The following is a 23,300-nucleotide window of genomic DNA, read 5'->3' on the forward strand; positions in this document are numbered from 1 at the left end:
GATTATTTGGAGTCCAGTTCACTGAATTTTTATGTGGTTTTGGGTTAAACTGTTACTATTTGCTGCTGTTATTTGAATAAATACTATTTGAAGAGTAGGGAGTAGGGAATGGGAGGTTGGAGGATGCATGATAAAGGCTTTAAGCCTTTGAGGTAGATACGAATGGAGTTTAAGTGGTACGACAAAGCAGTACTTAGGTTGGAAGCTGAGTTTATTCCAGATTATCAACTCAATGGATTTGATGTTAACATTTTGTCAACAATCCACGCAAAGGTGAAGAAACCAATATCTTTTATAAAACCTGTTCCCAATAAACCAACTTTTTTATTATGGAATGAGGATTGAGGGATGTATTTAGAAGATATAATACTAATTTAGTGTGATATGCATAATTTTGGTTTTTAAGCTGGTGTTAATTGTTTGGTAAGTGTATTAAAATGTCTAAATAGTAATATTTGGAAGTTTGAGTATCAATTTTTGCATAAATTTTTTTTTATATTTGTGTTGGATAATTTTTAATTTATAAAAATAAAAAATGAGATGATGTAAACGATATAATAGAAAATTTCATGAAATGAGAATGTTAAGATCTAGCATGTCTTATTTGTCTAAGATGTATTATTTTAGATTTTTCTTTATCAATTAGGTGAATTTATCCTACTCACACCTATCAGAATACTTGTGTCTGATGACTTATGATGACAAGTCTATCTTACTTATCTATCTTCCAAATGTCTTTGTAAAGACTCAATAGATGAAATGCATGAAGTTCTAATTCTAGATGTTTGTTTTAATGCTATGTCTAATAATGATTTTATTAAAATACCACTTCCTTTTAGTTATATTTGAAATTATCCTCTATTGAACAACTAATTCCTAAAATTGATGCATATAAGACCTTCCCTGTATTTCTATAAAGAATTACTCTCTCTCGAGCACTTAACTCCTAAAGATGATGCAAGGATGAATGATACATGAAATTAAAATAAGAAATGATAATATGAAAAAGAAAGCGTGTGTTTGCATTGATAGATATGAAACATACAATACATCTTTTGACTTTTTAAGCCTGTTAGACCCTAACTAAGGGTTTAGGCTCTCATAACCATAAGGGGCCTTACACTTGAAGGGGGTATAGTGAACTGATGAAGGAAAATGGATGAAAAAAAGAAAAGAAAATAATGGAGGAGAAAAAGGAATTTCTTAAGGGAGAGTTCTTAGACTTTAGGTATGTATTAAAGTGCTCTAAGACTTAGTGCCCTTTCTCATTGGCTTGACCTTCTTTTTATAGTTGTTAGAGTGGACTTGAACTTGCATACTCACGCTAAGTCTACGCTACTCGCTTAGTACGGATGTCTGTATTTGTGCTTAGCGCGACTCTTCTCGCTTAGCACCAATGCGTGTTTTCGTGTTACGCATTGAGCGCGTCTTGGGCTGACACACTTAGCCTGTGCTTCTCGATGAGCAGACTGTGCGATAAGCGGATAGTTCTCGTTAAACCTAATGCCAAAATCTTCCTTTTTCATATTTTTTCTATCTTTCGCATCTTTTTGGCTTTTAATCCTTTTTTTTATATTTTCAAATCATAATTAAGAAAAACATCAATTCTTAACAATTAAGCATAAATAACTATTAAATAAATATTTTTAAGGTTATTTTGATTATAAAAAACAGCTTATATTTAATAGTTACCGGTACATGCATAGGAATTTAATTTTTAATTTATGTATATGAAAAAATATTGTTAGAAGATGTTATTCTAATCTCTTAAATATATCTCATTTTAATTAAAATATACCTTGGATTCACCAAAAAAATTAAAAGTTATAATTATTTAGTTATAAGTAATAAGCAAAATTTCCTCTTGTTTTTTCTTTATATGTCTTTAAAAATTTCTATATAAAAATTAAGAAATGTAGTATTTTTAATTATATAAAATAATTACAATTTGTTGATTTTAGCTTTTTTTTTCATTTTTACCCATAATAAATAAGGCCCACGTGTAAATTAATTAAAAATTAAATATAAAATAAGAATATAAGTGAAAAAAATATTAATATGATTTTCAATTTGCAAAGGATATATATGTACAAAATATTTTAAAAAATCAACGATTAAAAGGAACAGATGAAATAGGTAACAACAAGGCTCGTGGTCTAAATTAGTGTAAAATAAGAAATAAAATATTAAAAAAGTGTTAGTAACACATTTTTAATGTTGTAAAAAGGTAACATTTTAAATATATTTATTAATAATTAATTTATTATCAAATTAATTAAAATTAAAAATTTATTTAAAATTATAATATAATTCGTCAAAGCAACTAAATTAGATGTAACATCCATTAAATTTTGTTATCTTAAAAATAAATGAATGATAAAAAGAGTGGATTTAACATAATATATATTATTAAACTATTAAAGAGGGACCTGGATTGCCTGCTGTCAAGTTTCATGCTATTGACCCAACAGTCATGATCTAAAGGATTTTTTTTTTAATTTTAAAAGTTTTGAGAAAAAGAAAATAAGACTGTTAATTTTTCTTCTCTAGTTGATTGCAGAGAATCCTCATCCATTAAGAAGTGTGTTAATAACACTTTTTAACAATTATTAAAATAATATCGTTTTAAAACATTTTATCAAAGTGTGATTGTTTTTGTTTTTCGATACTTTGTGATTGTTTTTGTTACGTGATATTAAAATCGTTAAGCCGCATGGCGATTTCTAATATTACATTTTTTTTATAAAAGAAACATAGATTGATTCTCACATCGCATGTCACTTGAGACGCAATTTAATTTTCCTTAAAAAAATATGTCATGTGGATGTTGTTGTTAGTTCACGCACAGAATTTTTTAAAAATTAAAATACATAAATTTAAGTAAAATATTAATTATATTATGTATGAAATATAAAACAAATAAATAAACTCATTTAAAATATTAATGACATAAATGTATTAATTATTTAATATATTGATTATATGTTACATAACTTATTATGGTCGACTCAGGGAAGAGTATGAGTAGATGCGCGACGACTTAGATTTGATTGTTTTTATCGTTATTGTACACACACAAATTATATAATACATTAATGATAAATAAATAAAAATTTAAATAAAAAAATAAACTCAAACAAAATATAATTCAAAAGACGTACATAATGCATAATAAATACTTACACAATAAAGTCAATCTTTAAAAGATATAAATTACATTCTAAATAGTATTCTAAAACACCTTCTTAAGTTGCATTAACCCATGAGGCACTATATCCTTATTCAAATGCAATAAATAAATTAAGAATTGAGAATCTATTAGTTACTTGTAGGAAATGCATTAAGGATAGAAGTTGGTGTATAGTGTCAATACAAGATTAAACTCTTTATCATTGGCCCCATTCAATAGTTTTGTGAAAAAAATCTGATGATATGGACAATTATACTAACAATAGTTCTAAATCCTCATTAGTTTTAGATAGCTTCTCTTTAGTGAATGAAATCACAAAAAATAAAAGAGAACAATTTGAATAGAACAACCTTTTCATACCTATCCTGAATAAGTGGTTATTAATTAAAGCCAATAGTAGAGATTGAACATACAGGTATTCTCTGTCATAAAAAAACCTCACCTCCAAAGCCATAGAATTAAACTCATAAAAAAACCATTAAATTAATAGCTGGATAAATCAGCAGTGATTAGTTAACATGAGCGGCATGAATATGCAATTCCTTGTTCCTATTTTATAACTCGAGAACGGCATGAGTTGATGTGGATCAAGACATTCTTATATTTGGTAAGAACAAATAATTAAGGACAAAGATTTGTTGACATCATCAAGGAGTATATATTGTTGAGCGAGAAAAGTAATAATTAATTAATAATGATATATATATATATATATATATATATATATATGAGATAAAAAAATATATTTGCAATTGTTAGTATGAAGATTTTTATTTTGTCAATTAAATAGAATAATTCTAAATAATTTTATAATATTTTATTAATCCTTTACTGTTTTGTATGATAAATATTAAATATTTTATATATTAAATATATTTTTTATTGATATTTTTTTATAAAATATTAGGAAGAATTGTAAGACAAAAACAATAAGATATAACATTACTCTTATAAATATAGCTTTAAAACAACCATTACAAAAATATAGTATTTTTACCATACATGACAATAATCAGATAATATAGTAAAAAATATTTACACACTATCAATACATTATAACTAATTAAATTCAATATAAAAATTAAGCTATACAGAATATTAAGATTGATGGCAATCTGACATACGTATAATTTTTTTATTAGTATTATTTTATATTCATATAATTTAACTGATGTCATCTTACTTTTCTTATTGCTCTATTCAGTCAACTCATCTGATCATGTGGTATAAAAGAATATATTAGTTTCGGATATTTCCGACGATATAGCTACGCTACGCAGAACTTTATGACATGCATACTTTTTGTTTTACCATAATTATTTTATATTCAGAAAAAAAAAACCATAATTATTTTATATTATATAATTTTTACTGTTACATTCAACTAATCTTATCTTACTTTTCTCATACTATTGAGGTATAAAGGAATATTAGTCTGGAATTTCTGATAGTTGTACAGAATTTTACTATCTAATAATCAACCTGTGGCATAGTTCTGATTGGACTTTGGACTCAGTATAACGTATAGTAACTACATTTCAAGGCGTCCTGTTGAATAGATCAAATTTTGGACCAACTTCATAAGGAGATTATTGTTGGAAAAAATTGTTGAACTATTACGGCAATCAAATTTAAAAGTGGGAATTATTAATCCAATCCCTGCGCTTCTGACTTAATCTCTTCATACAATGAAGCCAACGTATGGCAACATGCATTGGCAAGCTATGGCTTTATGTATGTGTTTATTTTAAAAGATAAAGTGTAAGGTTACAATTCTGTTGTTGAAAATTAATAATTACAATTATAATAAAATTTATATCTATAAAAAAGTTAAAGTAAACTAGTCATATAATTAATTAGGTGAAGAAGTGCTTAAGTGGTCGGTGTCATGAGAAATCTACTCCTAAAAAAATTAAAATTAGACTTCATTAGAAGAGAAAGACAGAGAAAATAAATCTTCACGTAATGCCTTTTAAAAATTTGATGTGAAAATAAAGTATGTTAAAGTGTGTTTCAAAAAAAAAATTAGAAGCTTATAAACTATCAACATTTGATAGTTTGTAAGCGAAAAGTCAGAATTTGAAAAACTGAAAATTTCTTAATAATTGGTTGAAAATTACTAAATATTTAAATCTAAGATTATTTCAGCTTAATCATAATTTTAAATTCATTGAGTATATAACTTACATTAAATGCTTAGAGAAAGTATTTGAAATAGATGCAACTTGGAGGAGGAAACAACTAAGCATTTTCTGTTCACGTGTCCTGTTGCAGTTACCATTTGAAATAGATGTTATGCCTGGTTGGACATCAAGACTGTTCAACATTGCGATCCTTAGAAGCACTTCATTCAGCATGATGTTCTGTCTTTGGCAGTGGAGAAAATATCAAATGGAGGACTATTTGGTGTGCTGTTGTCTTGTTCAGAGGAACAACTTGTTGTTTAGGAATGACGAAATAGATATTGAACAAGTTTGGAAGATGGTCAGAGTTCGCTCATGGGCTTGGCTACATAGCAAAACAAGGATTTTCCACTTCTCTATGTTTGATTGGTGGAGACAACCGAGTTTGGGCTTGAAAGGGACATATGGGTCCTTCTTGTAATGCTTGTGTAGGTGATGAGGAAGAGGGATTGGCTCTCAATTTGGTCTTCCCTGATGTGCTGTTTATTGTTTTCTTTTGGATCTTTTCATACCTGATGGCCGATGGGTAGCAGAAAACATGAACCATGTAGCAGCTGGTGCTTTTGTTCTTCACGTTTTTGTTTAACTGTGTTTTTTCTTGTATCTTTCTCAGGGCCGGGTTACTTCTTATACCCCCCACACATATATATATATATATATATATATATATATATATATATATATATATATATATATATATATATATATATATATATATATATATATATATATATATTGGTTGATAATAAAAAAATCTTGAAGAAAGTGTTTAGTTGTTTATAATGATTCTTATCATCTTAAATATGATTGGCTCTCATAAAAAATATTTACGGTTGTAAAAATAAAATAGGTTGAATTAAAAGTATTGATGATATTAATTAATAAATTAATTGATAAATATAAAATGACATAAAAGTAGGAAAAACATGTTTAGTGCTTATATTTTTAGCCAAATTTAGTTTTGTTCTTGTATTTTTAAATTGATCTGGATAGTCTTCTATTTTCATTTTAAAAATATGTAAATTTAGTCAATGATCATAAACCACACAAACAACGAAGTTGATAAGGCAAACTTTCACAATTTGCTGATTAAACTTAGCATTTAGTTTTCACTTCTCAGCCCACAAAAGTGATGCCTTCGGTAAATTCAACATCAGTTTTTCATACCACCAATTCTAGCCACCTTCTTCTTTCGGTTCCCCACCAACAACAAGCTTCATTTAATCGAAAACTCCTCAAGCAATTCTACAAAAGCTCCTCTTCTAATTTTACCAGTCATCAATTTGTCTTTTCTTCTCACCTCACTAGTTAGTTCCATCTACACTCTTGTGCTTAGGGAATGACAGCTAGTGTTCCCTTCCCACGTTGTGGAAAAGTTGCACATGAAGAGGGAGAGGATATGGTGGAGGGTGAAACAGAAGAAGGGTTTGGCTTCCCTTTCGACGATGATATGTAATACGACTTATGTGAGAATATAACCATCAAATTTAAATTTAAGATTAAAATATTTAAAAATTAAAATTAAAATCTAATATAATCATCAATAATAAAAGTCATGGTGGTGACAGTGGGGTGGTCATCTATTATTTTTAATTTTGTTTGTTATTTGATTAATATTTTATAGATTTGATAATATATTAGTTTTTAATTTAAAATTTTAAATATTTTAATCTCAATTATTTATTTTTTTTAATCTTAATCCAATGATTATTATTAATTATTCACATGTTCTTACATAAGATAATATTCTCACAGGAGAGTCATACTCTCCTTATATATATAAATCAATAAATCTTAAGAAAATGAATATTAATAACTTTGAAATTAATTAATTTCTCATTTTTCTCTTAACATAAAATTATTTATTGTTTTATAACAAAATAAGTTATAATTTTTTTTAAAAATAAAATGGTGACTCTAACATGACTTTCGGATCAAGGTTTAAAACACAATCCATATTAACATTAACATAATAATACATTATGAGGATGAAATTTTATGTAATATAAATATATTTTCATAGTAAAGTTTTGCATCGTCGTACTCTGCCACATGTACGATAACACCTTCGGATGTTTGCTGAAAGCCTGAAACCACGCAGCAGGTGATGTCACATGACACATGGTACCAAAGAGCAAAATTAAAATAGAATAATCAATGGAATATGGACAAAGAAGATGAATTTAAGATATTTTTATTCCCTCTCTCATTTTACGTTGTTGGAGATGGAAAAGCGAAAGTGATGTTTGCCGTTTGGGTTTGGTACTTCTGACGAGACGTAAACCTTAATCTCACGTAATCTCATTGTGATCAGTATTATAGCATTTTTTATAAGCATTTCTTTTGGCCAAGGCATTATAATAATTTCACAATCTTCGAAGAGATAAATATCATAAAGAGATGCACCTAGCAACTAGCTATAACAACATGACGCTTGGTTTTTAGTGTTTATTTTTTTATTTTTTAAAATAATTTTAAGATTTAAAAAATATATATATCTGAAAAGAAAATATTCTAATTTGTCCATCATGTTTTCACTTTTTTAAACAAGATTAAAAATATTAATGTATTATTTTTAGTTTTAAATCTGTTTTTGAAAATATTTTAAATTTTTTTAATGAATATATTTTTATTTTTATTTTCTATTTTTTTAAAAATAAAAATAGAAAACACTCAACACGTTCGCCACCTTAATTTTCATTCATTAATTTACTACAACACTATTTTTGTCGTTTCATGTTACATCGAAAGTGGGGTTGCTGTTTCGCAATTGATGCTAGTTGGTTAAATGTTTTTCATGCACTACTAACTACTTATTGCATATTCAGCCTTTAAAATGTGGAATCTGTTATGGAATAATTAAAGTTTAGGTAGGTTCAGTATAATTCCAGATTGAAATAGCTACAATATTGTCATAAATTGAGTTATTAATCTAGGTTAAAATTGATTAAACTTGTATTAGGCACATCTTGTACTTAGTTTAAATTTTTTTGAAATAATAGCCGTTGCTTTAACAAGTTAATGGGAAAATTTAATATGCATAACTAAATGTCTAAATGCTTATCTCTTTTTTTTTTAATGAACTAAATACATATCTAAAGAATGACTATATACAAGTCCTACTGTACCACCATACATAATATAATAACGTGTGCACCCCTCATGATAATGGGCAAGTTGCCATCCAACAGACTAGGCGTGTATATCTTTTCATATTTAAATTTTTATATAGGTTAATAATTTAAATTAAATTTCAAATCCACTAAAAAAAATGTAATTGTATCTTTGTAGAAACATGAAGGTATTCGGCGACATATTGCAAGTGGTAAGGAAAATTCACCGACAAATCTAAGAGATTAAAATCACTCATTGGTGGAAAGTTATGAAATAGTAGTAATATTTTCTACCACCTAAATCAGTTCAATTTGTATTGTTAGCTAGGATTTTTATTTTATTTTTTATTTATCTAAAAAAAAGGATGATTATTTATTTTTTTTACCAAAAGATTTTTACTTCTATTCATTTAAAAAACACGTGTTTTTTTAAATATGACTTTTCATTTTTGTAAATGTAAATAAAGGCTAATGATGCACAAAATTTATACATTGTTTTGGTCTGAATGAGAGATTAAAACTCTTCATTAGAGCCTCAACAAGTGACATTGACCTTCTCAAACATAACTTATTGCCTTTACACATTTCATCTAAATTTGAGTGGATTACTTTTGGCGCTTTTGAGTTTGGGAGTGGTGATTGTATTGCTAGGTTGCCTACCATTTTGGGTAAACAACACGGCAGGGTTTGGATCTGCTAGTTCCATATGCCAAGTTGGGATATGGCATTTTTTTTTTCCTTCTGCTTTCAGAAAAGATGTGGCATATATTTGTGTACTTTTTAATTTTGGATAAGTTACATTAATGAGAGGCCATCATAAAACTTGTGTAAGTTGGTAACTGTTTGACAATTGGCTTCAATGAAATAAAATATGCGTTCGAGTCATCATATAAGCTGCAAAAGGATAAGTATTGAATATGATGTGCATCCATTTTGATGTCACGTGAGAACAATGTTTGAACCTTATGATAATATAATTAGAAAATGATGTAAGATTTGCTATTTCTATCTGGCAATGATCTTTTTTTTTTTTGGATAACACTTATCAACTGAGTGGAACTAGCTAGCAAGATAACAAATCTATACACTTTACAAGAAGTCCCAGACTCTTCTCAAAGTTTGCCGTGCCAATAACCCTAATTTTCTTATGTTTTCTTTTGCTTTATGGTATGTTTAGTTAGAAAAAAATATTAATAATGAAGTGTTTCCTTTGTTTGGTTGAAGAGAAAGTGGAAAAAAAAGATTATAAAGAAAAAAAAATTAAAATATTAACTGTCTATGTTTTAGTGATTTGTTCCCACTTTTCATCAATTCTATTTTTACAATCATATGTTTTAATGCATTTCCATGCATAATTTAACAATCAATATTTGGCTATCTGAAGTACTCTCACAATATAAATCAACACTATCCCAATTTATTTCATTACAAAAATTCAACAACTGCTTGGCCAAATTCAACAATTCATTTGAAGGAACAGAAAAACTTCAGTACTTTAGATAACTTTCATTATACTTGTGCCGGGAAATCAATTATACAATTTAATAGAGTGGTAATCGTAATTAATTTCACCTTCAGAAAATGAAAAATTAGAACATTTCACCTAGCCAAGATAAATAATACAAGGGGATTGATTGTAACATTGTAATTAAAATGGAACCAAACTAGGGATTACCCTTACCCGGACCCTTTGTCTCAATGCAGGTGAAAACTCTCATTCTTGGCCTTTTTCTCAGTGTCACATTTCTGAAAGGCACAGAGACTCAGAGAAATGATATTTTAAGCAAATTTACATACAACAAATGGATACTGAGGTAAAAATGTTAGTTTGAGACAAACCTTAATTAATTAACAATCTCTTCTCATGATCTCATCCCAGTGCATGTGTGTTCTCTGTCACGTCAAGAATATTCTGCTGAGCCTCTTTGTCATGAAATTGCTTGTGCTCTACAGATCAGACAGTATTTGGCAGTGTTTCACTGTCTCTTGGCTCTTGAGCAAACACCACTTTTGGCAGCAAAGTATAGTAATTATAAGATCACAAGACACACTTAATTAGAGAGAGAACGTTTTGTAAGAATAAGTGAATAACTAATCTTGAGCAAACAACCATGAATAAATGAGAAAGAAAGATTAATTCCTCTCATTACACGTCTGTCATTTTGATATTGACATTTAATTAATTGAGCAGAAACTTGCCAACATGATCAAGGGCAAGTTGCACTACATTATTACATTTCCTCACAATATTTATTATGAATTAAAATTTATTAAAAATATAAAATTACAGGTGAAACTCATTAAATAAAAAATAAAATTTTGTAATTTATACTTAGTTTTAATCAACAATAGAAACACATTAAAAGTAATGTAAAAAACGTGTTACTAAATGAATATATTATAAGCGCCATCCAAATTAAAATTCGAATAATATACTCTATTAATCTGTTAAATAAGTAATTGGAAATATGTTGGAAACCGGCCAGTTGGGCCCAGAAGCAGCTAAATTTCCATTTAATTTTGAAGTCCGACCAAAATAACTGCTTTGGATGTTTTTGACTTTTTTCCGATGCAAAAAGACATCTCGACAGACAATAATTTGAGTAAGCTCCAATCAACACTTATTACAGGCTTGCAGCAGATCATTGTCAGCAAAAGGTGCAGAGGAAAGGAAACTCTGCTGCAACAGTAGTAGTTTTCATGGTCCTCCAAGTTAGTTATTGTCATATAATAAATGAAAATGGAAAATTGAAAACTGAGGAACGATGAATAAAGTTTTTCTATCTTTCAATTAAAAAAAACAACTGGTTAAACATGTTATGCAATAAATCACATCAAATTCTGAAATAATGCAAAAGCTATAACCAGTTCCATTTATAGAGATGTCAAAAATCACATATATGGAGCGTGACCTAAGACGCTAATAATCCAAAGCACTGATTTCTCTTTGGTTTCCCTGCATCGTTCCTTTAAATTATTTTCTTTCCCACTTCTATTTTTTTTTTTTTTTATGAAATCTGGCATGCAAAGACCATGTGCCCAGGATTTATATAAAATCAAATCAAAGAAAACAAAAGCCCTATTCTATATTTCCGCAAAAAAATCCTCACTAATAATCCAAGGAATACTATTTGTCCAAAAAAAAAAAAATTCCGGTATCAAAATGGCAAAGGAGACAATTTTGTCAACACACAGAAAGACAATTGCTCCATTTAGTTGAGTTTCCAAAGAACAATATTATCATTACTAAAAGCTAAAATTAAGTTGAGAATCAAATTCGAGCCAAAGATTTGACCACCTCTTAGAAGAGGTAATCTCAATATGTCTAACAAAGCACCAATTAAAGTAAGAAAATTTTATTTTTACTCACTTTCTCTTCATATATTTATTGTAGGACGTATTGAGTTTCACTTTGTTTTTATATTATCACCTATTTTAAGAATAATCACTTTGTAGGGACGTGCAGAAGCTCATTCGCTGCTTGCCACTAGATTAATAGAGCACATTTGTTAGGGGAGAGTAAAAATATAAGAAATAAAATAATAAATAAAATTGTTTTGTTAACGAAAAATAGAGAAAAGATGTACCGAAAAATAGAGAGATGAATAAAAATAAATAAGAAATAATATAAAAAAAATCATGATTTTTACACTTATTTCTTACCTTTATATATCATCCTCACCAAACCAACAACACTCATTTCTATCCTCTCAAAATTGTTTCAATCGTTGGAAACAAACAATCACAACATTAAGGTCACTTACAGCAACCACAACCCGGTGCTTAATTGGCACAACTCTTAACAAAGACTGATTTCTATGTAACTATTCCCATTAGAGTACGAAGAAAAGATAAATACTTCCATTTTGAATATAAATAATAAAAAAAATCAGCAAATCTCATTTATTAATGTTTTATTGAGACTTGATCTCTCCAAAATATTTTTCATTTAATAAGGCCATAGATTTTTTTATGCTTCATATCAAGTTTTAATGAAGAAAAATTTAGGAAAATATATTTTTTAATTGAAAATTATCCAATTTAATTAAATTAATTAATTTTCTTAATAAGTATAAAGTATGTCTTTTTTTTTATAGTCAAGATCGAAGAGACTAAGTATTGATAGCTTTTTTTTTTTTAGGTGAGAGATTATGAATGTCTCTCAAGTCCCAACTTATTAAGTCAAAGACTAATCTCACTTATAATGCATGATTGTCATTGACTCAAATTTTTTTACACACAATAAAAATTAAATATGAATTCTTTCATCAAATCAATCATTCTCACGCATGCATGTGAATGCAAAGATGATTATACTATTGCATCAATCTATTGGGTTATTGGTTGCTTATTTAAGAAATGATGTTTATGCCTTTTAAAAAAAGCTTTTTTCTAATAAAGAAATACTTTCGTTTCATATATGAAACAAACACTACCTAATTCACACGTATTAAAAAATTATTAATTTAGTTATTAGTATTAAATTTTTTTGTAATTGTAATATTTTTCTTAAATAATTAATGTAGGGAAAGAAAATAATAACAACAAAACTTTAATTTTTAAAATTAAAATCTTCAATTTTTCAATCCTCACAAGAGAGAAAAATAGATTATTCATAGCAATTATTATTTATTGACTAAAATAATTAAGGATGTTTTGGTAAAAAAATATTAATATAAGAGATAATTAGAATCAAACTTAAACTCTTCAATTTTCCAATCCTTACAAAAGAGAAAAATAGACTATTCATAGCAATTATTATTCATTGACTAAAATAATTAAGGATATTATGATAAAATAAATAATTAATGCAAGAGATAATTAGAGCAAAGTGACAAGAAATTTTCAAAATAATGTATTATATTTAGAGACAGAGGAAATGATTAAATTAATAAATGATAATTAATATTATCATAAATTTAAATTTTATTTAAAAAATAATCATCGAATTAATTAGTTAAAGTTGTGGTTAGATATAATAATACTAATAATCCAGTGAATACTTTTTTCAACCAATGATAATAGTTATATTATTAATACCTCATTAAATACATTCTCTTTTATGAAAAATGATCAATAATATGTCATTAACAGACTTTATAATAAATTAAGGATATAAAAAAATAATCATAATATATTTGAGATTAGTCATATATTTCTTATAATTAGAAAAATAAAACATCATTTATTTCTTATATAAAAAACTAAAAGCAGAACATTGTAATGGTTTTTTATCTTTTTTTTTACAGTAAATATACGTTAATTATTTACTTCCTGTTAAGAAAGAAGTTATTGCACAGTTTCTTAATATCCCTTAGCAACCAACTCTCCCAAGATTGTCATATGAAAAACCATATGTATTTAATAAGCAGATATTATGTTTATTAAATTCAAAATATATAGTATTTAATATTAAATATATTAAATTTAATAAATACTATATTTAATAATATTATTAAATTTAATTATATATATTGTTTGATAAATAGAAGAAATAAATAATAATGTATGCATTGTAAGTGTAATATTTTTACATTGACATCTAATTAATAAATTTTATCATTTGGTTGCATCATCTTAAATTTATTTTAAATTAAAAAAATAATTGACTTTTTTTTTTTGCCACCCTCTTCTGTCATACTCCCTCATCTTAAAATCTCAACATTTAATTTTTTTCATCCTGCACCCCACTCACTCATCTCAAAACCCCAACTCTCCATACGTAAATAGAGAAGAAGAAATTGAAATATAGGTTGCAAAAAGAGGAAGAAATATGGAGTAACTTTCCAAGTGTAAAAATTTTTACATTAATAATACACATATCTCCATTACAGAGATTTATACTAATAATATATATATTTTTTTACATGAATCATAACTCTCCATTACAAAGATATGAAAAGTCCTATATTTAATAAGCATATATCAAATAATTAAATTTAATTAATATAAATATTTCATAAATATTATATTTAGTAATATAATTATATAGTACATTTGACAAATTCAACAAATAATACAATATATTTAACATTTATCATGACATTAATAGCATTAAATACGTACATTATTGCATATACTATATCTCCATTACAAAGATTTACACTAATAGTAACAAAAAATTATAACAGTTTTACACTAATAATTAATGGATAAATTTGTTTAAACTTATTTGTTAAAAAATATTTATTTTAATAAAACAATTAATTTTATTTTTTTAGTATGTTTGTCTAAATTCTATTAAAAAAAGCATATTTATCTAAACTGATTCTGCTTAAAAATAATAACTTTGCTTATTTTTATTTGTTTATTAAATAAGTGTTTCTTTTTAAAATACTTATTTTAAAATTTCTTATTTTAAATTTAAACAAATTGGCCCAATAACTCTCCATTACAAATATATGAAAAGTCCAATATTTAATAAGCATATATTACATTTATTAAATTTAATTAATATAAAATATTTCATAAATATTATATAATTAAATATAATTATTTACTACATTTGACAATTCAACAAATAACACAATATATTTAATTTATTGTGGCATTAATAACATTAAATACATGCATTATTGCATATACTATAATTCATAAAATATTATTATATTTTTTTACAGGAGCGCGATGAGGTTAAAGCCAAAACAAAAGTTATGCAAACTCTATCTACCTACCTACACGTATCACAGGTACTAAGATGGAGTTACTGAGGTTCCAAAATCAAATTTCACATAATTAATAGACAGTTCAAATCTGTAAAAGGGAGACAAGACTTATCTCAATAAATAAAATGTCATACATAAATCAGAAAAAATAATGGTGAAAACTCCAAGAACAAATAGCAGTAAACTACCATTTGATTTTATTAATTACTCTTTCTCCACACCAAAGGAGACACTAAAACATAGTAATAATTGTCACACCTTAGGTTGACCTAGCACATATGCATGCATTCCCTTACTCTTCTGAAAGACAATTTGTGGCTAGGAATGCAATAAAGCTAAGCAACGAAGTTTTGTGGTTAAGAGCAGAAATGGCAGGGTTAACAATATGTGCTTTGGCAATGGCTTCATCACAGTATACAGGTCCATCACCAGCAACTTTTGCATCATAATTAGCAGTATCAGGACTTTCTTTCAACTCACCTAGGGCACTCCCGAACGATCCAACCGTGTAAGGATACCATTGGTTTGCACACAAAGCAATGGCTGCAGAACCGGTTTTATGTGCCAACCCTTTGAGGAAGTGCTGTCCTTCTTTTGCCTTCTTCGTGGCCAACTTTAGGATCGCCTTTGAAATTTCAAAATAGTCTTTTGCTTGCACGATTTTAGGATCTGCTTTTAAAATCTTAAGGCACTCGTTTTCATTCTGTGAGGTTTGGTTGCAAATTTGGTCAATCATCTGCTGACTATTTCCAAGTAGGCAATGATCACCATTGGCTTTAGCATTTGCTAGCAAAAGAGAATAAGAAATTAGGATCAAGCAAAGGGTGAGCATCAGAGAACATAATGCTGAAGCATTCATTCTGTGATAGAAAGTTTTAATCAAGAGTTCCTCAGTTGGTGTGGGATTTAGGCTAATGAGGCATATTTATAGCAATGTACAACAATTGGTCATGATCCATGGAGTGCAAAACATTTTATTTTTTTTATGTAAAGTTGGATTTTCAAGATAAAGAATTAGCTAACAATTATTGTCAATTCACCATTAAATAATTCATTTTTTTCGCTTACTATAATTTGAAATTCGAATTCAACGTATAATAAACGCACATTTAAAACTCACTTTGTACTCCCTCTGTTTCACAATATGTGTTGTTTAGGGTTAATTTGCATTAACCATGGAAATTATTAAATTTGTTGATTCTAAAGCAATTTGCAATTCCATTTCATATTATATCCTGTAATTAGTTCGTTTTTTCTACTGTCCACTCATTCCATGATTCCATTTAATGCTTTACGCTGATTTCTCTCATAATAAATTCACTTGATTTAAGAAAAGGTGGGCTAAAGAAATGAATATGGGAACAATTATAACGTGGGATACGAAGTGTGATTTAACTCATGCGACATTAAATAGATGGGAAGAGAAGGGGAGAACGAGAGATAGATCAGAGCTAGAAAAAGAGAATTCATAGAGAGATGATTCAAAATAATCGCATGTTGTATGTCCTTTAAAAGTATAATTACATAATATATATTTATAGTGTTTGTTTATGTGACCTTATTATTTACATAACTTATTATAAATATTTACGTTAAGTATCTATCTTGAAGGTTAAGTTAGACTTGTTTAAAGTCGATTCACTACTAACTTAGGTCGACTTCTTGATTCAGTATCCGATTCATAATATTTAAATCGGTCTTCTAATGCTTAAACTTTTTGTCACGTGTTTTTGACATCTAAAATTGATATTTATCTCAAAATAAGATTTTTTTTTTCAACATATTCACCCATTAGCGTTTGACTAACAGATAATTAGTTTATTCTTGATTTTTTTTAACTATTTATTATCTAATTTTACAAAAACTATATAAAATAATTAATGGAGACAAGGATATAACGAGAAAAAATAATTAGTATTATCTTGAAATCTGAAAACGACATACATAGAAACAAAAATTTTCAAAAAAATCTGAGTTAAAAAGAGATGGGAGGAGTATTGAATATAAATATCCCTTCATATAAATGCACTTTTTTATTCAAGACCCGAGAAAGTGTTTTAGTAACAACGTACTCTCATTTTATTTTATAAGAACTTATTAAATAAATATTTAATTAATATATTTATCCAATCACATGTAATAGCAATGTAAAGTACTTCCAACAGAGGACGCATTTTTACAGTGCATAAAATGCAGTATTACGTAGAGAAGCTTTTTCAGTATATCATAACGATTATTTACACAAAGAATAAAGCAAGTAAAGATGAGATCCATATATTGGACTGTTAAAAAATAAGGGAAAAAAAAGAAGAAGAAAAAACAGGACACAGTCTCTCAAACAAATTACAAGCACACATTTCTATGCCTTCCCAAAGAACTAGGGTTACCACAAAAAAGTAGGCTAAGTTTTTATAGCAAAAGTTGCAACCAATTCAGCTCCCATTTCCTTTTCCATCTATAGTATCCAAATAATCCCAAATCATATATGGTTGATGCCGTAAGAGACAAAAACCACACCCCTCATTGGCGCATTTCCTTTGAAGTCACATAGTTTCTGCTTTCTGTTGCATTTGAATTGGCAAGGGCATCTTGTGCAAATTCCCAGTTTCCACTCCTTTCCCAACTCGAGTGCCTAGCATCAGATCGAATTGTGGGAGCTCGATGATCTGAGGACAAAATTGAGTCAGGTTCAGATGCATTGTGGGGTGGTCCATTGCTCCCTCTGCTCCGAATGTCCTCATCAAGTTCTTCGATGTTCCTGCGCTGTGATATCTTCAATAGGTCTTCACCAATATCAAGATCGGCTTCAACCTTAGGGCGGTGGTCTCCACCCAAGTCCTCACGATCCCGGGGAATGATCGGAGCCAGAGGTCTCGGTGGTACCTCCTCTCGAGCAAATGCCCTGAAATTGTTCCTTGAGGGCTTTACTTTTGTGCAAAACACTTCCAGAAAATTATTTAAACAACCCCGGTTAAAAACATTGATCCTGCCTTCAGCTCTGTACCGGAAATTTTCATAGGTAGTCTGCGAGACAAAAGGCACTAACCTAAATGATGAGCATATTCATGTAACACAAAAACACTCAAGAAACAATAATAGAAGTATTTTAGATTGAACAATTTTGATTGCTAATTTATAAACATGGCCAGATCAAAGCATATTCATGTGGTCATTAATAAACAATTTTTTTTATTATATATTATCTCAAATTCATTTATTGGTTATGTTAGATGTTCCAAATAGTATGTATTACTTTATGAAAGAGAAAAGGTTCACTGAATTGAACATAATAGACTATGCCGAATGCCGCATTATTTATAATGACCGGGGAAAGACAGCAAGTTGGATATGGATGGAGAGATTTTTCCAAAGCCCAGGGCTTCTCACCTGGCATGGAAATAGTCTTTGAATTTCTTGATCACAATGTCAACCATGCTTTGATTTGGTCATGTTTATAAATTTAATGCAATATTGAAGTAACATTTGTAAATTTTTGTAAATTGCACACTTATTTGGTCTTAACCTTTTGCGACAAACTATGTCTTTAACATTATGATTTTGTTATTTTCGCTTTGGTATATAATACCTGTTTTTATTTTGTATCATCATCAAATTTAATTTGTACATACCGATGATCTACTTTTTTATCTTATATTACTTTTTAGCTCATTCACTTGCTTTTAAATTTAAAAAATTACAATATTATATAATATTATAACTATATAGTTCACACTTGTATTGTCATTGTCAGTTGTATTTTTCAGCTTATCCGTGAGAATGCACGGGTCACTTACTAGTTTTAGATAAAGCAGCGTGGAATTAATACCACGAAGATCATCCCATTTAACTTTTTTTATTGACAGTCTAAAGGTACACTGATCCATGAGAATATTAAAACCAGAAATGTCAAAAACAAATTGACTGACCTGATTTAAGCCTATAAGGTATAAATGAAAACCAGTCAGTCCACCAACAAACCACAAAGAGATGAAACAATAAGCCATTAGTATCACAGATGCAGGGGATTCTTTCATTGCCTTCCAAACTGTGCCATCATAATTATCCATCAGAACCTTGATGTAAAAAGCTGAGAGGGAAAACACATAGATGCACAGAATAGTTGCTGAAGAAATAAACATAAAGAAGTAACGGTAGTTCCTCTGCACATTGGAAAAGGCACAAAAATACGTGAGAACAAAGAAAACAAGTAAATAGCATACACCAATAAAGAAGAAAACGTGTATCATAAAATCAAGTATGTCATGACTGTCAACTATCATACCAGACCAATGCATTGGCCCACCCAAGGGCAATGGTGATCAAAACGCTCAACACAGTTGTTGCAAATGGAGCAATGCGAGCAACGAGGAGGACGATACAACATACAAGTCTCACAATATTTCACCTTTACAGCAATGCCATTGACTACAACTTCTTTTGTTCGAGGGAACTGAAGACTTGGCGTTTGTCGTCCAGCTCCCCCAGCATCAACAGAAACTGAAGAATCATAACGAAACTCTTCTTCTGGGGGATGTGGATTCCTTGGAACAATGCCCGGATCACCTGATGAAGTAAGAAAGAGAACCACCAGGACCTGGAAACATAGGCTGTGAGATTATATTATGACACACAATATGGGATCCAAAAAGAAAATTAAAGAAAATCAATATCTTTATAATGAAATGTTATGATCATTCACAAAAACAGCTCTGAACTTTAATTTTGTAATTAAAAAATTATTAGGGGAAAAACACTAATATGCATGATGAATTGATTACAATGTCAGTGATTGAGTTAAAAAAGCCACACTTCTGCAGCTCTCCGCATTGGCTCATAACAGGTATACAGGAAGATGGACAGAATATAATGTGAACAGTAGAAAGCATGTTCTCTGTGGCATATGATATCTTGCATTAAATTTGGACTATGGAACTTAGAAACAGACCAAGCCAAAACAAATCATGCATACAAAAAGGCAAGAACATTATATAATTAAATAAAAAAAATTAACAGAACTTACATGAACAGTAAAGAGAATAGCCACAGCTAAAATAGCATATCCAGAATTATATGAAGAAAGTTCATGCCGAAGATGCCTTGCTACACATATGCAAAAGATTATAACTGGAACAATAATCAGCAACAAGGTGACAAACAGGGACCTAGCATCGGGCCCGAATACCAACCTCCCTCCACATATGAATTTCTGCAGAAGATCAGGAGAAAAGTATTAATCAACAAAGTAAACTAAGTTTAAAATCTGAAGAAAATACTTCGTGACAAAAACTAAAACACTTCTAAAATTAGACAAAAGAATGCAATATTAACAGGATGCTATATCATTTCAAGAGGACAATAATGTAGATTATAAGGAGAATAATGAATCCTCCTATTTAAAACAGAAAGAAACGTCTATCCTGTCTAAAACAGAAAGAACCCAATGAGCCAAACTGGCTCAAAAATGTAATAAACTATTCCAATATTTTTGCATACAAATGACTGATCCCTTGAAGCAGCCATTAACCAAGCACCATCACTGACATAATCCTATCCTACGACGACTGTAAAGGGAAAGAGATGCTCTTGAAAATACAGGCATTTCATTACAACCAAATACACTACTAGAGAACTACATATACTGCACAATGCCTTAAAATTTCACAAGTGCCCTATCTATTGTATTATCAGCTTATTTTAGCATGTTTATACCTAGATGTCTCTACCTATATGTCTCTATTTCTTTATGAACTTCAATAGTTCAACTACCATTTGATGAATGTGTCCATGATCATATCATAACTTATATCACGCAGGCTTTAGAGATTATTTTCTTTTTTTTGTTTCTCATTGTATTCCACACCAATGAGGTAACACGTGATGAAACATAATCATCCATTGTTTGTCACTTGTCAGATCACCTCTTGTAGGCTGCAGATTAGAATAATTGACAAGATTCCAGTAGCAATCAATTGTCTAGCATCAATCTTCCAATCAACAATACCAGCAAATATTACCCGCCATCATCCATCTCCAATAAAAATTACTGTAACCAGTAGCTGTGCAGATTACTACTTCATGAGTATCAATTTACCAAAGATCAACACTAACCTATGCAAGAGCAGGAGATCAAGACATCAATTTCAGCATATCTTCAAGAGTAATTACTTTGACCATGGAAAAATCCTCATGCCCAAATCTGTTAATCACCCGTACACTTAATATCTCTCATCCTTTCAAAGCTTGTTCTACCACAAACCACTTGATATCATACCGAACATAACAGTAGTACACACCTGTCTAGGCTGCTCAAGTGGTCCATCCCATGTTAAGCCAATTTAATGCAATCCATGACCAAACCTACATCATATCTTACTCGTTCAATAATCTATTCATAAACTTTACAATTTATCTTTAGTCAGGAGTCATTTCCCCTAGAGAATTCAAAAATCCTCCATGACAGCTCTATTCAAAGCACAAAATCACCTAAAAATATCTGAAATAAATCCCATCCTTCTTCAACAAACGTCAAAAGCATAAATACGAAAAGAAAAGGAGCTACCCAATTAATTCAAACCAAGTCCTAACCATCTTACATTATTTATTTATTTATTTGTAGAAAAACTATCATATCATCATTGTAAGACACAAATTGAAAAGTGATCAAAAGCCCAAACTCATAATACTCTTCAATTCTACCGTCCTTTTCATCCAAAACTAAAAAACACACCCTGACCAAAAAATTTAGCAAAATTAGGGGTGGGGGAGGTCAAATTCTGCTTCTTCATAAAGTATTTCCCCAAAAGTCAAAGCAAGCCAATTGAACCTAACACTTCCAATTAGTTAACACATGGCACAACATTAAAGTACAGATACCTTGCCCCTAGAATAAACATGAACTACCTGAGTTGAAAACCAACTGTAATCATCATACACAACACAGCTCAGCATTTAAGTTGTAAAATCCCACAAAAATAACGCATAAGCCCTCCTCACTACCAGCTCAAGTTTCAAGTTACAGCACACACCCAACTTATACTTAAAAAAAAAAAAAAAAACACTCCAAGCATAAAATTTTCCCACTCCACTTCCACATTCCAGCAACCAAAACTACCCCAGAAATTCAAAGCCTTCAGCACGAAGCAAATCACAGAGCCACGAGCATACCCAGATGGCGCATCAGGCATAAAAAGCTAAATTTGCAAGGAAGAAGATGGAAAGAAGTGAACTTTACATTACTTCCTTTCCAAACTTGGTACACGCGCTTTGCAGCCATGAAGAGTCCTTCTTGGCTGGCACACTAAGTGGAGAAAGAGTTCAAGAGCCGGAACTGGCAAGTGTTCATCTCCACTGAATCAGAGAGAGAGAGGGTCAAAAATTGTGGGCTATGTCTGTAATGTGATAGAAAAGCTTCACATGAAAGAAAAAGAAGAGAGAGAAAAAGGGAGTGATTGTGATCCCAGAGATGGCGGTTTCTGAGTTTGGAATTTTGGATTTGCACTCGGGAATGTTTCGGGGGAAATGAAAAAGAAGATTTTGTGTGAGTGTGCGCGGCTACAATAATGTATTGTAGCAAAAAAGAATCAGTGAAAATGAAATGAAAATAAAATTTTCAAGAAGAGGAAGGTGCCCTTTGTTTTGAAAGTAAAGAAGGTGCCCTTAATTTTTATTTCTTTTTTATCTTTCACACCCTTTTTATTAGATATAATTTTTAATGGTAGATAATTATTCAATAAAATTTATTAGAAACTACATTAAAGCTTACTATTCTGGGTAATGATGATATTAATTTGGAGGATTCATCAATTTATTATAGGCTAATATTTATTGAAAAATTCGATTAATCATTCTTATTAAAATATTTTTTTAACCATGTTTTTTTTCATTTATAAAATTCAAACATAATACAATACTTAAGAAGAGGGGTGTGCAAAAAAAATTAAATTATAATTGAACTTAAATTAAATTGATTTTTTCTCAGATTAGTTCAAGAAAAAAAAATACACTATTTTTATAACATCAAATTAGTTAACTGAATTGTTTCTATTGTTGTTGGAATTAATTTTCACTTAAATATTCTTTTATTTGAAAAAATCAATTCCAAACTGTTTTAGTTCTTAGAATCAATTTAAAATTGATTAAAAATAATTTT

The 23,300-nt window shown here is 29.1% G+C and overlaps 2 protein-coding genes and 1 long non-coding RNA gene across 3 annotated transcripts; all 3 read right to left on the reverse strand.

The window, feature by feature from the left end:
* Positions 1-9,496: 9,496 nt before the first annotated feature.
* On the reverse strand, positions 9,497-10,623 carry LOC106797758 (uncharacterized). The gene is made up of 2 exons (XR_001386914.2): positions 10,326-10,623; positions 9,497-10,232 (listed from the first exon to the last, which is right to left on the reverse strand). It is a non-coding gene; the product is annotated as an uncharacterized lncRNA (long non-coding RNA).
* A 4,820-nt stretch (positions 10,624-15,443) lies between these two features.
* Positions 15,444-16,010, reverse strand: LOC100802772 (uncharacterized). The gene has a single exon (XM_003555362.4). It carries the CDS (start codon positions 16,008-16,010, stop codon positions 15,444-15,446), a length of 567 nt encoding a protein of 188 aa, XP_003555410.2.
* Positions 16,011-17,400: 1,390 nt separating this feature from the next.
* LOC100820208 (protein S-acyltransferase 8) lies at positions 17,401-22,748 on the reverse strand. Its single transcript, XM_003556110.5, has 5 exons — positions 22,383-22,748; positions 20,172-20,357; positions 19,434-19,745; positions 19,078-19,311; positions 17,401-18,175 (listed from the first exon to the last, which is right to left on the reverse strand). The coding sequence occupies exons 1-5, from the start codon at positions 22,422-22,424 to the stop codon at positions 17,672-17,674; spliced, it is 1,278 nt and encodes a 425-aa protein (XP_003556158.2). The 5' UTR covers positions 22,425-22,748; the 3' UTR covers positions 17,401-17,671.
* Positions 22,749-23,300: the final 552 nt, after the last annotated feature.

The sequence above is a fragment of the Glycine max genome, chromosome 20 (assembly GCF_000004515.6).
Source record: "Glycine max cultivar Williams 82 chromosome 20, Glycine_max_v4.0, whole genome shotgun sequence".
Taxonomy (NCBI): domain Eukaryota; kingdom Viridiplantae; phylum Streptophyta; class Magnoliopsida; order Fabales; family Fabaceae; genus Glycine; species Glycine max.